General features: G+C 36.9%; 1 protein-coding gene across 1 annotated transcript in view; it reads left to right on the forward strand.

Moving 5' to 3' along the window:
* The window catches only part of CWC27 (CWC27 spliceosome associated cyclophilin), a 117,494-nt gene that overhangs the window by 4,849 nt on the left and 96,191 nt on the right, over positions 1–16,454 (forward strand). Inside the window, exons 4-10 of the mRNA XM_085214222.1 lie at positions 713–856; positions 1,556–1,654; positions 1,834–1,937; positions 2,924–2,993; positions 5,760–5,839; positions 8,135–8,168; positions 10,382–10,557. Of these exons, the coding sequence (XP_085070348.1) occupies positions 713–856; positions 1,556–1,654; positions 1,834–1,937; positions 2,924–2,993; positions 5,760–5,839; positions 8,135–8,168; positions 10,382–10,557 (707 nt within the window). The remainder of the gene's footprint in view (positions 1–712; positions 857–1,555; positions 1,655–1,833; positions 1,938–2,923; positions 2,994–5,759; positions 5,840–8,134; positions 8,169–10,381; positions 10,558–16,454) is intronic.

Below are 16,454 nucleotides of genomic sequence, written 5' to 3' on the forward strand. Positions count from 1 at the left end.
TGTCATCTTCATTTGATGCCCTCTTCTGTCTTCTCATGGTTCTGAAGATGTTCTTCTTTTGGATTTAAGTAATACTGTACTATTGCAAAGTTTCTGAACTTCTGGTTATTTTACATGGATTAGGATTTCTGCTAAATGAAGCGGTTGACTAGAATAATGGTTTTACAAGAAATACCTGTAATGCAGTTACGATAAGAAGTGCTTTCTTTTTCTTTTTTTCTTTTTTCTTTTACTGTTGTATAGAGCACTAATTTCAACAGAAATAATGATTAATATTAGGCAATACTTAGAAAAAGGGGAAAGTTAATGTAGCAAAACTTAGTTTATCTTGAATTGTGTTTCTGTTGTGTATTGTGTATCTTCTATGTATCTTTTATTGTGTATCTTGTTTCTACTATTGGCATAGTTGCTTCTAAACTTTTTCTTCAGATTTTGTTAGTTGTTTTAGTTTCTGTTTGATTTAGTTTTTGTTTTGTTTAGAAATAATTTTGTTTGCTTATTTGTGTTATAGAAACTGAGAAGAAAAAATAGGCTAAAAAATTATTTCTGTTTTGAGCAGAAGTTTTAAATATAATCTTGTTACTAAGATATAAATGACCTTGGTTTTATTAATGTTTGAATTTTTAATTTATTTGAACTAACAGTTTGTTTTTTGTCAGTGTATGTTAATATAAATATATGGTAGTTAAATACTTCTTTTTATCTTTTCCAGGATGAGTTCCATTCACGATTGCGATTTAATCGAAGAGGACTTGTTGCTATGGCAAATGCTGGACCCCATGATAATGGCAGTCAGTTTTTCTTTACACTGGGTCGTGCAGATGAACTTAATAACAAGCACACAATCTTTGGAAAGGTCTGCTACACAGAGTAGTCTCAGTTTGAGTTTGCTAGAAGTATATGTTTCTCTATTATTGAGGGTTCTTGTAGTGTTGTTTTTGTTTGATATGCATGAAATTATTTTACTTCATTCTGAGCTGCCTGCATTCTGTCTGTGTCTCTTGGAAATGTTTCTATGGATTGTTGCCATCATTATCTACTCTGTTACTGTTTTTCTTCTGGAAAGAAGTGGTGTGTTGCCTTTTAAATCATCTCTTACTGGAAATACGATAACTGCTTTGCTAGTCTAATGCTAATAACATTATTTATTTATTTGCTTACATTTATTTGTAGGCTGTAATTACTCAAGGAAAGTCAGGAAAATAAAAAGCCTAAGATGAACTTACCACTTTCATGGTTTATTCAAAAGAAAATAAAGCTACAATTTTTGTATTTCAGTATTTTATTTTCCTGTTTTACAACTCCCAGAAAAATTTTGACATCTTCCTCTGCTCTCAGAAATGCACAATTTGCTACTTATGTTCTTTCAACTTTGCTGTTAATTTAAAAATGAAAGCCAAAACCATTGGTACGCTGTCCTTACTCTCTTTTAAATGCTTTATATGCCTATAGTATTTCCTGTATTACTTGTATTTTCAAATTCTTTACATAATAATTGCCTTGTGTTTTGCAGAAGTACTTAAGTACTTTCAAACCTTTTCTGTGCATTTGATAGGTTACTGGAGATACAATATATAACATGCTGCGGCTAGCTGAAGTGGAAGTTGACAAAGAGGAAAGACCACTCAGTCCACATAAGATAAGAAGTAGTGAGGTGGGTATGTTGTTCTTTATAACTTGTAGTTTTTAAATTATTTCATTTATATTACTAAGACAGCTGTGATCTAGTATGAAAACCTGGCATGTCTTTTATATATTGTTTTTAAAATATTGAGTCATTTAATTAACAGTGCTTATTAGGGATGTGACTGAAATATTCTTTTTTTTTAAAAGGTTTTGTTTAATCCATTTGATGATATTGTTCCAAGACCAAATAGAAAGCTGAAGAAGGACAAACCAGAAGAAGAAGATAAGAAGCCCAAAGTAAAAGGCACAAAGTAAATACATGCAACATGAGCAGTAGTTAATTTTCTTTTACCCTGAAATAGCAGTTTGGTTGTTTTTTATTTGAAACAAAGGCTTAACAAAAATGCAAGAAGAACCTGCTCTAATGTTAGCAAAAAACCCTAACTGCTAAGAGATCATAGAGATTAATTGTTTTCAGTAGTTACTGTGCATCTGCTAAGCTATAGCTCTTTTGTGCAATAGTTTGTTGCAAAGGAGAGAGAATACAGTAGTGTAAGCCATGGGCAAGAAGAATATGCAATCATTTGTTACTGGGATGATGCAGAAGTTAATGCATGCTAGTAACTTGAGCGCAGTTCTTTTAAATTTTTAATTTATTTTATCAGCTACCACTTGTCTCCCATTAAAATGCTTTCAAATTTCAAATGATTTTTAAATGCATTCATTTAGGAAAGAAATTTGGTAGATTTACACATTTATGAGAAATAATAGGAATTCTGAACTATGTTCAGAATTCTTTTTGTTCTGTTGGACAGAATTAGATTCTATTACAACTAGCTGTTTCTAATACAGTGCTTAAATAATTTTGAAGAAAAACCCTTAAAGATCATTATCTCTTCTAAATACATTTGTGAAATTGTATTTGTGGTTGCTGCTTTCCTGAGCTGTTGCATCTTGAGAATTTTGTGTTTACTGCTGGAGTGTTGCTGTATTAAAAAAAAATAATAAACAGCTGTTGGCATTTATAAGTCTATGGGAGCTAGTCAAGGCAGAATTTTAAATTCTGTGTGACTTTAAAGTGACTTTAAAGTATTTTAGTTTGTAACTGTCCTGTTTGTTCTGTCCCAGGTATAGAATAGGAATGTTCCTCAACACTGGTAGTTTGTTGAATTGGTATGCTTAGCAGGAAAAAAAGTTAAAACAAGATTACATACAAAAAGGAAATTGCATGTTTGAAGTTTATCAAATGTTAATTAAAATTAAAGTTTTAATAGGAAATGTGTTTTCTCTCTTAAAGAAATTTTAACTTACTTTCGTTTGGGGAAGAAGCTGAAGAAGAGGAGGAGGAAGTCAACAGAGTTAGTCAGGTATTATACGGAATCATCCTCATTTTTATTTTCAACTTAAAATTGTCTTTTTTACATGCTAATGAAAAATTTTTAAGTTCTTTGTATTGTTTTTACTTTTGAGTTTTAAACAATAATACTAGAAATTACCTTTGTTTTTATAATTCTACTGTTTTGATTTCTAGAAAAAAAAAACCTTGAATTTTTCTTGTTTAGAAGGTGCCTTCAGTTACTGCATGATAGTGTTTATAGAAATGTAAAAATGGTTCCATTTTTCGTAGTGTAAAGCTATTTCTGCTGTCTAACAAGGTAATAGGTACTTTTTCACTTCCTTAATTACAAGGATGTAATCTGATAGTAAAAAACTTGAGAGTTGAAATATGTCAACTTCTTCATTTCCAGGAAATTCTTAACTCTATTTTCTTATGTGAGTATATTCTGTACAAAGAATAAGGCAGTGTTATTGTGCGAAAATCAGCATGTTATTGTAACTAACTTAAAACAGTTAAATAAAAATAAAAACAGTTGCACTGTTGTGAATTATCCAAATTCACAGAACTTGGATGGTGTAGGTATTCTTTCATCTAATCTCCCTAATGGACTTTGCCAAATTACTTTAAAAATTTATTTGCAAATTGCTATCCACATTTCTACTATTGATCAAATTATTTCTTGAGAGCTCCAGACATTATAACTTACTTGTACACCTATTTCTGTTAGTGATGAGACTACATTATGCTAAGTTCAGTGCTGTCGTAATAAAAATTATCCTCAACCCTACAGTGAAGTACAGAGGACAGCAATGAGTGTTACAGTAAGATGGTGCCAGTTAGGTTAGTAGTAGAGGTTTATCACAGTATTTTAACTTTGATGCTTCCTTGTTTTGACTTAACCTGTCCAACTAACTGCTTACTTTCCTTAAGAGCATATTTGTCTGACGTTCTGCCATATGTGTCTGTTTTTCAGTATTGCATTCAACTTGTTTGCTGTGTCCTCTTTTACCCCAAATACTTGCTCTTCATTTTAAAATGATCTAGACAAAACATCTCTTTCATGACAAGCTCAGTTTTGGTGTTGTCATGCTGTGAAATTATTCTGTTAATTTTTGGGGGGTTGCCAAATGTGATAAAATTGCCAATTTAGGAAAGTCTGAAGGTAACTAATTAAGCAAAGCTACAATGTCTGTCCAAGGAGTCCATCCAGAATGCTAGGCTCAAGTATTCATCTGTTCAGGCAGTGTCTGGATTCACAAGCCTGAGTGGAAATGGTGCTTATGGGTAGAGCAGGTCCAGGTAAGACTCCTCAGGGCCACTGAAGTATATAGCATGCTTAGGGACCTGACAGTGCGGCCCCCACTGATTGTCACCTAGTGTTTAGGCTGAAGCTTTCGCTGTCCAAACTGCACATTTAATTGTCTGTATTTGTTTGGAGCAGTTTACAAAGGTGCTAAGCATTGTCATGTTTCGTAGAATCATAGAATTGCCAAGGTTGGAAAAGACCTCCAAGATCAACCTTTCCAATCATTCTCATACCATCAATATTTCCTCACTAAACTGAGTCCCTTAGTATAACTTCCACGTGTTTCTTGAAGATCTCCAAGGACAGTGACTGGCACCTCCAGTGTCTGACCACACTTTCAGAAAAGAAATTTTTCTTAACATCCAACTTGAATCTCTCCTGATGCAACTTGAAACCATTCCGTCTAGTCCCATTCCTAGTTATGTGAGAGAAGAGACTGACCCCTACCTTGTTACAACCTCCTTTCAGGTTATTGTAGAGAGATGCAAGATCTTCCAAGCCCACTCTTCTCCAGACTTAACAGTTGCAGTTCCTTCAGCCTCTCCTCATAAGTCTTGTGCTCCAGACCCCTCAACACTTTTGTTAATCTTCTCTGGATATGCTCCAGGGCTTCCATGTTTTTCTTGTAATGAGAAGCGCAAAACTGAACACAGTACTTGAGGTGAGACCTCACCAGTGCTGACTTCAGAGGCATGATCACTTCCCTGCTTCTGCTGGCAACACTATTACAAGCCAGGATGTCATCGGCTTTTTTTGGCTACGTGGGCACACTTCTGGCTCATGTTTAGCTGAGCATTGACCAACACCCCTAGGTCCATTTCTTCCACACAGTCTTCCAGCCACTCTGTCCCAAGCCTGTAGTACTGCCTAAGGTTGCTGTGACCAAAATTGAGGACCCAGCCTTGATCCTGTTGAACTTCATCCCATTGGCCTCAGCTCAGCTATCCAGCCTGTCCAGATCCCTCTGATAGGCCTAATAGGATCAGGCAGATCAATACTTCCTCCCAGCTTGGTGTCATCTGCAAACTTACTGAGGGTGCACTCAATCCTCTTGTCCAGGTCATCAGTAAAGATACTGAACAGGAGAGGCTGCAATACCAACCCCTGGGGAGCACCATTCAAGCCAGCTGGATTTAACGCCATTCACCACCACTCTTTGGGAGTGGCCATCCAGCCAGTTTTTTACCCAAGAGAGAGTATTTATCTACTCAAACCCCCAGTTGCCAGCTTCTCTAGGAGAATGTCACAGAAGACAGTGTCAAATATAATATATAAGGAAGGTGTTTATAAATTAGAAGGAGATTTTATTATCCACACTATTACTGTCTTCCTACAGGGATTATGTTCTTCTGTAACTAGAAGTGTTTATGCTCACTGCTTGGGCTAAAACTAACGGGAAATAATTTTTTCCTTAGCATTGCCTTTTTCTCTATTCTCTCAAACACTGAAATTTGAAATTTGTAACCCTGTTTTTTTTTTTTTTAACAGAGCATGAAGGGAAAGAGTAAAAGTAGTCATGATCTACTGAAGGATGATCCACGTTTGAGCTCAGTTCCTGCTGTCAAAAGGTTAATATAAGTTTTCCACATTCCAGAGCAGATTTACTTTCAAGAATTTAGACCTGATGCAGTGATACTCAGTTTATGTCTGTCACTCTTTAAGAAAGTATGAAACGTTTTGCTGGATTGGATCAAATGTTCCTCTAACCCACTATGCAGTTGCCATCCAGCAGTGGGCATCCAGCAATGGGTGCCCAAGAAAGATGAAAAATAGGGCAAACGTATCGTTTTGCTGAATAGCCGTACAACCTCCAACTACTTTCAGCTCACAGAACTGACAGATTTTGATATGGTTTGTCTAATTAGGAACCCTTACACGGGCTCTCTTCGAAGTATTTATGCAGTGACCTCTTGTAATGTTTTTTTACATTTGCATCTTCCTGTCCTACATTTGCAGAAGGAAGTATCTCCTTTTTTGTTGTTGTTTTATTTTTTCTCTGTTTTGTGTTTTTTGTTGTTGTTGTTGTTTGTTTTTTTTTGTTTTTTTCTGAAACATCATGGTGCCGACCTTGTTTGGTAATTTCTAATTCTTGTTTGGAAGAGACAGTGAGCAGCCAGTCCTTATATACCTGTTTTTACTACATTCCCTTCTTATGCCATTTCTTTTCCATCCAGAATCCTTAAAATCTTCTTAGGTTTTCTTTACACAAGAGTTCAGTATCCTTAGTTATTCTTGTTTCTCTTTTCTGATGTCCTTTCTGTTCTGAAATATCGTTTTGCTATTTTTTTATTTACATCTAAACAAATTGAAGATGGCATTTAAAGACAAGACTATATACTTGCATAAAGACGTCTTCAGTTTGTCCTCTGTTTATTTTTTTTAATACTTTTAATTTTCTGATTTGCTTTTTTAAGCCATTGTTTATACATTTTTAATGGAATTATCTCAGGATGATATTCAAAGAATTCATGATTAGTGCTGGTCAACTTCAAGCTTCTTGTCCTATTTGTGGAATTCTTTTTACATGTGTGCATAGCTTTACTTTTATGGACTTCAAATTTCATCTCACATTTTATTATCTTATATTTCTGTTTCTTCTGCTATTCATTAGTCTGCTCTTGTCTGTACTGTTCTGCGTAATGTAGTCTTTTTAAAAAAATGAGCAGTGTAGTTACTTGCCTGCTTTGTTATTGAGTGTGATGAACAACTCAAGACCAAGTATGCTATTGTGGAATAAATTAGTAATCTTCACTGCATGAAGTATTGGTTTGCTCCTGACTTTTGCTTCCTGTCTTATAACCTTTAATTTATTAGTGCAGAAGTTTTCTCTGTCATCTCAGAGCTACTTAGTTTCCTTAAAAACATTTGATTAGAGAATGTGTGAGAGCAAATGTAATAAAGCAGACAGCTCATCCACAGCCACATGTAGCCCCTTCAGAAAACTGCCAGAGGTTAATAAGACTGTTTCCTTTACTGACACAAAACCCACAAGTTATCTCATACTGTGCATCTTCTTGTTCGGCACTGATGTCAGAATTACAGAATTGTATTAATTCAAAATATTTTCTTTAATACTTTCAAATGATTTTTTTTAAGTTCTATTAAAAAAGAATTACTTCCGCAGAAAGTTTTTTATGTTAAATTCACATGTCAGTATAATGCAAATAAAACACCTACATAAAAAAGGCTTTCTTAAATACAGAATATTTGCCATGAAATGCTATGAATGTATAAATGAGATAAAAATCAACTATCTTAAGAGTGACTTTTGTTGTTTCTTTTTCTTTTCAACAGTACAGTGCAAACAGTAGGCAGAAAACAAGATGACATGCTCACTTATGTATATTCTCTGACTAAATTATTGTACAGTTAGTTAGGATTTTTGCTTGTGCTTGTAAGATATTACACCTAGATTGTGCCCATTAATTTGTTAGTTATTGGTCCAGATTGATTTCCAGGGCTATTTTATAGTGTTCTATTCACTTGCATAATCATAATATTTTCTTAATCAATACATGTTTTGACTTAACTTTTAAAAATAATTATAATAATTTGTATTGTTCCTCACCTTTGAAGCAACTGTATACTTTGTCTGAATATTTTGTCTGAATATGGTTAGTAATAGAATGTGTCTGTAGCAGATTGCAGTTTTATCCTATGATTTTAAACTTTTTATTTAGAGAAGATGATGACAAATGACAGAAAATACTATTGATTGGTAGTTTGATTAGAATGAATGTGAGGATGGTATAAATGACTAATTTGACTAAAATTTCAATTAGTTAAATTTTTTATTAAAGAACTGTTTTAAACAGTATTTTAAGTCTTCTCTGCTATTTCAAAGTATTATTATTGTTTTTTAGTGATGCATCAAATGAAGAGAGCTATTTGAGTGAGGTAGGTAATTTTTTAAATTATTATTTATTTTTACAGATAAGTTTTTTTTTTTCCTTATTGTATGGGATTTAACATTTTCCTGTGGGAAATAAATGCCACTTTTGAGGATTTTTAAAGCTAGCTCAAGTCAGATTTCCAGCAAAAACCAGTAACCCTTTGAGAGCTCGGAGGGTTGGCAGTTGTGAGCTTTCGTGTCAGGGTAAAGTTGCTGCTGCATGCTACCATGCATTTTATGAAAACTTCTTAGCAGATATTTCAGTCAGTAAATGAGGTATATATTGAGGCTGAGTACCACGGAGTCACAAACCATTAATACAAACCCTGACATTGCTTCAGGGATGGGAAAGGAATTAAGATTAAATTTATCATGAATGATGATAAAACACTAATCTCTGAGGGGAAGGCTGTGTGTGAGTGAGAATGCTATTGGAAAGATTTCTTCAAGGAAACAAGTATATCACTAAAAATAGCACTGATAAATACTGTCACCTCTGAAAGGTGGGAAATTTAAGTAAGCAAGCAGTAATAAGTTGGACATCCAAACATGGAGAATATTTTATAAACAAGGAAATTTTTATTGATATTATGGAATAAAATTGCAAATTGAAGTGCATCTTTACCTATAGCCATGGATGATGGGATAGATCTTTGAGTTGCTATCGAAACATGAATGACTGGGAATATAATCCTGTATTCCGTAAATTGAATCCTTATAAGTACTTCATTTTTCATATTTGTCTCTATGCATAGGTCAGTGCCTATTATCTGTTAGCTGGTACTCAGTGAGTGAGAGTGAAGGACAGATGCAGTCTCCCTCATCCTTGCACCTAAACAAAAAGAGAACAGCTTATTTCCATCGTATGTGCTGTTACCTCTTTTGCGAAACACAGTATGTGCTCAGCTTCTTGGATACACAAACACAAATTCTGCCTTTGTTCAAGCCAGGTGCATGATCACATTCTTGCTTAAGCTGTGATTCTCTGCTATTGGCTGTCGTGCTGGATTTTGACACAGCAAGCTTGGACATTTCACAGAATCACAGAATGGTTTGGCTTGGAAGGGGCCTTTGAGATCATCTCATTCTTACCCCCTGCTATAGGCAGGGACACCTCCTTCTAGACCAGGTTTCTCACAGCCCCATCCAACCTGGCCTTGGATGCTTTCAGGGAAGGGGCATTCACAACTTCGCTGGGTAGCCTGTTCCAGTGTCTCACCACCCTCACAGTAAAGAATTTCTTCTTAGTATCTAGTCTAAATATACTCTCTTCCTGTTTTAAGCCACTTCCCTTCATCCTGTCACTGCATGCCTTATAAAAAATCCCTCTCCAACTTTTCTTTAGGCCTCCTTCAGGTACTGGAAGCCCTCTATAAAGTCTCGTAGCCTTCTCTTCTCTTCTCCAAGCTGAAAAGCTCCAACTCACTCAGCCTGTTGTCACAGGGGAGGTGCTCCAGCCCTCTGATCATCTTCATGGCCCTTCTCTGGACCCATTCCAACAGCTTCATGTCCTTTTTGTGCTGGGGACCTCAGAACTGGGTACAGTACACTGGGTGGTGTCTCACAAGAGCAGAGTAGAGGTGCAGAATCTCCTCCCTTGACCTGCTGGTCACACTTCTCTTGATGCAGTACAGGATACTGTTGGCATTCTGGTCTGCAAGCGCCCATTGCCAGCTCATGTTGAATCTTTTGTCAACTAGCACCCCCAGATTCTTCTCCTCAGAGCTGCTTTCAAGCTCCTCAGAGCTGTTCTCTGCCCAACCTGCATATGTGCATATGGCAGGTGGAACCTCATGAGGGCAGAGCAAAAGGGGAACAGTCACCTCCTTCTCCTTGCTGGCCACCCATCAGTTGATACAGTTGGCCTTCTGCATTTCTGGTTTTCTTTTAAGGGAAAATTAGTGAAGTGTTTAGTATATTGCCTTGATCGACTTCTGGATCCATAAGTAATAATCAAACTAATAGCATACTGCCATGAAACCTTCTGCATACCTTTAAGGGATTAAAGTCTGACTGTTTCTGTTTTTTAAATGATACAGAGACATTGTTGAAATTATTCTTTGAAGTAATTTTAAAAGTTGTGGATTTTTGCTTGTTAGTTTTTTTGGCTGTTGTGGTAAAGAATTATCTTTGTAAGAAGAAGTTTCTGTATTGAAGACTATGTAGTTAAAAAGTAGAAAAAGCTAAGGAATTTTTTTTTCATGTTCTATCAATAAAGGAGGAAGATGAAAATGATGAAGATGTTGACAGTGTAGAAGGTGACACTGCTAGCAATGAGAGATTTCAAATGAAAGAACGCATTGCAAAAAAGTTGAAAATGGATACAAATGAAACTGCAAAACTGCAACTTCAAGAGGAAGAAACTAAGATGGAAAAGAAAACCACCAGTCGCAGGTAAGTATCATATATTATTTTTCTCCTTCAACTTATTTTCAGTTATTTGCTGTTCAATTTCAGTTTTGTATTTACTGCATTTTTGTTTTAGTACTGCATTAAATTTGTCAGCCTCCCTCGACTATGAAAGATGAAGCTGCCTGTTGGTTTCTCAGTTCTTAGTTTCATTTGATAGTTTAAACTTGAATCTAGTTTTTGAGAAACATGGGAGAGAATACCTCTGGACTGGACAAAAAAAGATCAGTGTTAAATGGCCTTATCGTAGAATGGAAGGGAGGGGTCAGAAATAAAAGAGATGTCCAAGGAAAGCTTTTTCTGAAAAAGGGTCTTTAAGTACATGGAAGCCAAACGTCTCTAGAATAGCAAAAGACATTGTGCTCTTTACATGCTCTGTACAGCACTGGTGATGCCATACATCATGAGTACAGTGTTCAGTTTCTCTACAAGAAAGACATTAAGGCCTGGGAGCATGTCCAGAGAAGGGCAGTAAAGCTAGTGAGAGGTTTAGAGCATTAGAGGAGCAGCTGAGAAAACTGGGATTGTTTAGTTTGGAGAAGAGGAGGCTGAGGGAGGACCTTATTGCTCTCTACAACTACCTAAAGTTGTGGCGAAGTGGCATTTAGCCACTTTTCCTGGGGAACTTGTGATAGAACGAGAAATAATGGCTTTAAGTTATATCAAGTGAGGTTCGGAGTGGGTATTAGGTAAAATTTCTTTTCTGAAAAAGTAGTGATGTAACAGGCTGCTCAGGAAGGTGGTTGAGTCACCATCACAGGATGTTTTCAGAAAAGAGTAGATGTTGCACTGAAGGACATGGTGTAGAGTGGTCAGTGGCATGGACTGATGGTTGGACTAGAGGATCATTCCAACCTTAATGATTCTAAAGATTCACAATACCTATGTGTTCAATGGTTTGCCAACCAATCTGCTTAACTACTTGTTGGGTTTTGCAGCAATGGCTAATAGATCCAAACTTGTCTAACATGTAGTTGCAGTTTCTCAGCATGAGATTGACATAAAGATTGAGCATACCCTTAGGAGTGCTTGCATTATACTTTTTCAGATTTCATAGATATTTGTACAGTCTGTAAGCTGCTGGCTCTTCCTATGCAAGTATGGTGTGTTGTGTCTGTGATTATTCCGCTCTTTCAGGGAAGGTGTATTAGTATTATAGCCAAGTGGACTATCTTGTTTTTGAAGTGAGTTTTATTGGATGCTTTCTTAGCGATTGAGAGCAATAGCTCTTGGAGTCACTGTTTAGTACTACAGGTAACATCAGTTTCTAGAATCTGTTATTTTCCAAACAGTGAGGCATCCTGTATGAAAATTAAAAGCATGGGTTGTTTGATATAAATAAGGTGCCAGTAACATTGGCTTTGATGAGATAATAATCTGGTTATCAAGTTTCCTTGTCTAGAGTAGTGGCCTTTTTGTAAGTATAGTGGGGACAATTGATAATATTCTCGTGGGACTTCACCAGCCACTTGTCCAAGTGTCTGCTGTCAGGGGAAATGGATGAGGTGTGACTATCAAACAAAAGGTTCGATCCACTCTACTTACCTTGAAGAGGCATGTCTAGTGAAATATCAAGGGGACAAGAAAATTGTCATATCTATCAGGTATTGTTCATCTTGTCAGATAGTTAAATGTGCTAACAGAATAAGAGAATTTCTAAAAATATTTTTATTCTGAGTAATGAATTTTAACATACACGACTTGTTTTACAAATCTTTAATCATTTTTATTAGTCATCCTGTTTTTCACACAAATGCTTTTGTGAAATGAAAAATTTGCACGTCTGTTTTAGAGAAACAGTATGGAGATAATAGACACCTTCTCAAATTCATGGTATTGAGATCCACAACTCTTTCTTCAACTGCAGTTGTTCATGGGGTGCTCAGATGGTGATGTTAGTTTTAGTAATTTCAACATCCTTTTGAGACTTTTGTTTACATAGAAAAATAATTTGAATAGACTTTCCAATTTTATACCAGATAAAAAACTTCAGGAAAAAAAATCTTGTTCATTATGGCAGCTCGTTAGAGAAATTCCAAGTATCTGTTGTTTTTATAGAAAGATTGAACTTAAAGTTGAAAATACAGAACAGCTGTGTACATGAAAATACACACATAACATTGCATGAAGTTTTAAAAATGGTAGTGTCTTGAGCAGATCAGCTGAAAGCTTCATAGTATGTAGTGCTCTTTTACTTTGGCAAATTAAAACTGGTTTTATGTTTGCTCTTATCCTGTAGGTGGAGCTCAGATGCTACACATTTCTAGTTACTGGCTTTTAAAAGTTCTCATTGCTTCTTGTTTGCAAAACACAGCATGCAAATAGAGTACAGTTTCAATTGCATGCCTAACACAGATGTGCTATTAAACAGCAATATGAATAATTAATAATATATAATAATAATAACTAGAATAACTGAACTGAGGAAGAAATGGAGTTTAATCACTTGAATTTAACTGTTTCTCTCATGTATTTTACTCATAATAGACCTATGAAGTGCGGCTAAACTAAGTAATGTCCTTTTCTTTTGGTTTATAAGTCACAAACATAAGGAGATGAGTATCTACATATATATAATAAAGAAGTACAAATATAGTTACTACTACATTCCTTATATTTTCTTTTATACAGATTGCACATTCCTAGATAAAGTTAATGTCACCATAGGTATAATAAAAATAATCTCATGAAGCTTAAGATATATACTGTGTAAATGTAAGAAATTACTTACTTTATCACAGAATCACAGAATGGCCAGGGCTGGAGTAGACCTCAAGGATCATGAATTTCCAACCCCCTTGCCACATGCAGGGCCACCAACCTCCACATTCAATACCAGACCAGACTGCCCAGGGCCCCATCCAGTCTGGCCTTGAACACCTCCAGGGGCGGGGCACCCACAACCTCTCTGGGCAGCCTGTTCCAGCACCTCACCACTCTCTGTAAAGAACTTCCCCCTGACATCCAACCTCAATCTTCCCCCATCAACTTAAAACCATTTCCCCTCATAGTGCTGTTATCCACCCTTTCAAAGAGTTGATTCCCCTCCTGTCTGCAGGCTCCCTTTAGGTACTGAAAGGCTGCAATCAGGTGACCCTGCAGCCTTCTTTTCTCCAGGCTGAACAAGCCCAGCTCCCTCAGCCTGTCTTCGTAGGGAAGGTACTTCAGCCCCCTGATCATCTTTGTGGCTCTCCTCTGGACCCTCTCCAACAGCTCCCTTCTTTCTTGTACTAGGGTCTCCAGACCTGGACACAGTACTCCAGATGGGGCCTCACTGGCAGAGTAGGGGGGGACAATCACCTCCCTGTCCCTGCTGGCTACCCCTCTTCTGGTAGAGTCCAGGATACCGTTTACTTTCTGAGCTGCAAGGGCACATTGTTGGCTCATGTTAAGCTTTTCATTCATCAGGACCCTAAGGTACTTCTCTGCAGGGCTGCCTTCAAGAACCGCTCCTTCTAGTCTATCTAAATGCCTGGGATTCCTCCCAAAACCTTGTACTTTGTTGTGTTGAACCTCATCAGATTCACCCAGGCCCACCTTTCTAGCCTTTTGAGGTCCCTCTCAATGGCATCCCTTCCTTACACCATGCCAATCACACCACTCAGCTTGGTGTCATCAGCAAACTTGCTGAGGGTGGACTCGATTCCATCATTGATGTCATTGATAAAGATGTTCAAGAGCACCGGTCCCAAGACAGACTTCTGGGGGATGCCACTCGTTACCGGCCTTTGCCTGGACATAGAGCCATTGACGACCACCCTCTGTCTGCGGCCTTTCAAGCAATTTCTTATCCATCGAGTGGTCCACCCATCAAATCCACATCCCTCCAATTTGGAGATAAGGATGTGGTGGGGACCATGTCAAAGGTCTTGCTCAAGTCCAGGTGAATGACATCAGTCACGTTTCCCTTGTCCACCAGTGCCGTTGTTCATCATAGCATAAACGCACAGAACACTTCTTGAGGTATAATTATCTGAGTTGTTTAGTGTTTTTTTTTTCCCCATTTGTTATAACAGAATGGAATAGTTTTTTTTTTTTACAAGTGTCTGCACTTGCTTAAATGACTGCATACTGACTGTAATCTTGACATCTAGGCACAACATGCTCAATAGACAAGCTCAAGTTCATACTAAGATAATTTTGGACCATGGAGTACAAGTTCTTTGAAAGTAACCTAGACTAAATGTATAAAAGTACATACGGTTAAGGCATCATTTTTTTAGCATCTGAATAAATACTGATATACTGAGTATGCGAGATTGATTTCCTGAAGTTCTTCCATAATTCTGTGGTGCAGAATATCCAAAGTTAACTTTATATGTGATCCCATGAAAAGCTTTTAAAAAACCTTTAAATAGAGGCTTTTCTATCTGCATCAATAGTTGCTCTAAAATAATTATTTGATATTTTTTCCGTACATTAATAATATATGGTAGAATATTTTGATCTAATACATTTGCTGTGCTCTTTTTACTTTGTGTTTATGATGCAGACATACATATGAAAGGAAGTAAAATAATTAAGGACATTGCCTAATTTTGGATTGAAAGAAATCTTTTAATTTTTGTAATTGTTGAGAATCCCTCCTTTCCCAGGGAGGGTATCCAATAGGTTATGTATCACCATGTTCTTGATTGACAGGTACAAACATAAGGGTTGCTGTGTTTTATGTATCAGTCATCAACACTCTTAATTTCTCTGTCCTACAGTGTGTGAGTTTCCAGCTCCAATGTTTTACTGTAAAAGCAAATGTCTTTAGAATACAGACTTTAAAATAGTTTTGTATGGGATTTTTTATCAAATGTGTGAGTTGAAGCCCAGAACACAGTTGGCCTTCTGGGCTGCATGCATACACTGCTAGCTCATGTCCAGGACCCCCAAGTCCTCCTCCACAGGGCTGCTCTCAAGGAGATCTTCCTCCAGTTTGTATAAATACCTGGGATTGCCCCAGCCAAGTGCAACACCTTGCTGAACCTCATTATGTTCACATGGGCCCATTTCTCCAGGCTGTCCAAGTCCCTCTGTATGGCTTCCCTTCCCTCCAGTGTATTGACTGCATCGCTCAGCTTGGTGTCATCTGTAAACTTGCTGAGGATGCACTCAATTCCTTCATCTGTGTCACTGATAAAGATGTTGAAGAGTGATGAATTAAGTCAGCAAGGCATCTCTCAGTCTCCATTACATCAGTGGTTCCTGGATGAAATGAGGATTCAGACCTTGAGAATTCAGACCTCGGACATCTAGATTTGATTTATTTGTAGAACTGGTAGATGGAATTCTGTGAAGTCAGAGCAGACAGGTCTTCAGATACAGCTGTGGCACATTCTAGTACTCAGAGATCTTGAAAAAAAAAAAATAGGGTGGATACGTCAAGAAACTGACTGAACAGGGAATTAATGTGTGATGTCTGATAAAAAAATCGTATATACTGGAGGTGAAAGTGAGAATTGTCTGCAATTCTCAAGAATTGCTGTCAGGGCATGCAGTGATTCTGCTAGGAAAGCCAAAGCTTCACTGAAGTTGCAGTGGGCAAGGAGAGTAAAGGCCAACTGAAAGAACTTCTTTGACTCCATAAACAATAAAAGATTGTGTATGGGTAACATATGTGTTTATAGCCTCCTGTGATATGGTAACAGTGCATGCAGGAATGACAGAGATACTTGATTATCAAGTATCATCACCAACAAAATTTTCCAGGGTTTTGTGTCTGCAGATATGTTTCAAAGAAAGAGGAGCCACTGACAGTGGTAAACAGTTGTATCAGAAATTGCTGAGAAGTCTGAGAGACCCAAAAAAGTGTATTCGACCAGATGGGATGTATTTGAGGATACTGAGAGTGCCGGTTGATGTCACTGTGAGGCTGATGTTTATAGTTGAAACAC

This window comes from Meleagris gallopavo, chromosome Z, assembly GCF_905368555.1.
Source record: "Meleagris gallopavo chromosome Z, MGAL_WU_HG_1.1, whole genome shotgun sequence".
In the NCBI taxonomy this organism is placed as follows: domain Eukaryota; kingdom Metazoa; phylum Chordata; class Aves; order Galliformes; family Phasianidae; genus Meleagris; species Meleagris gallopavo.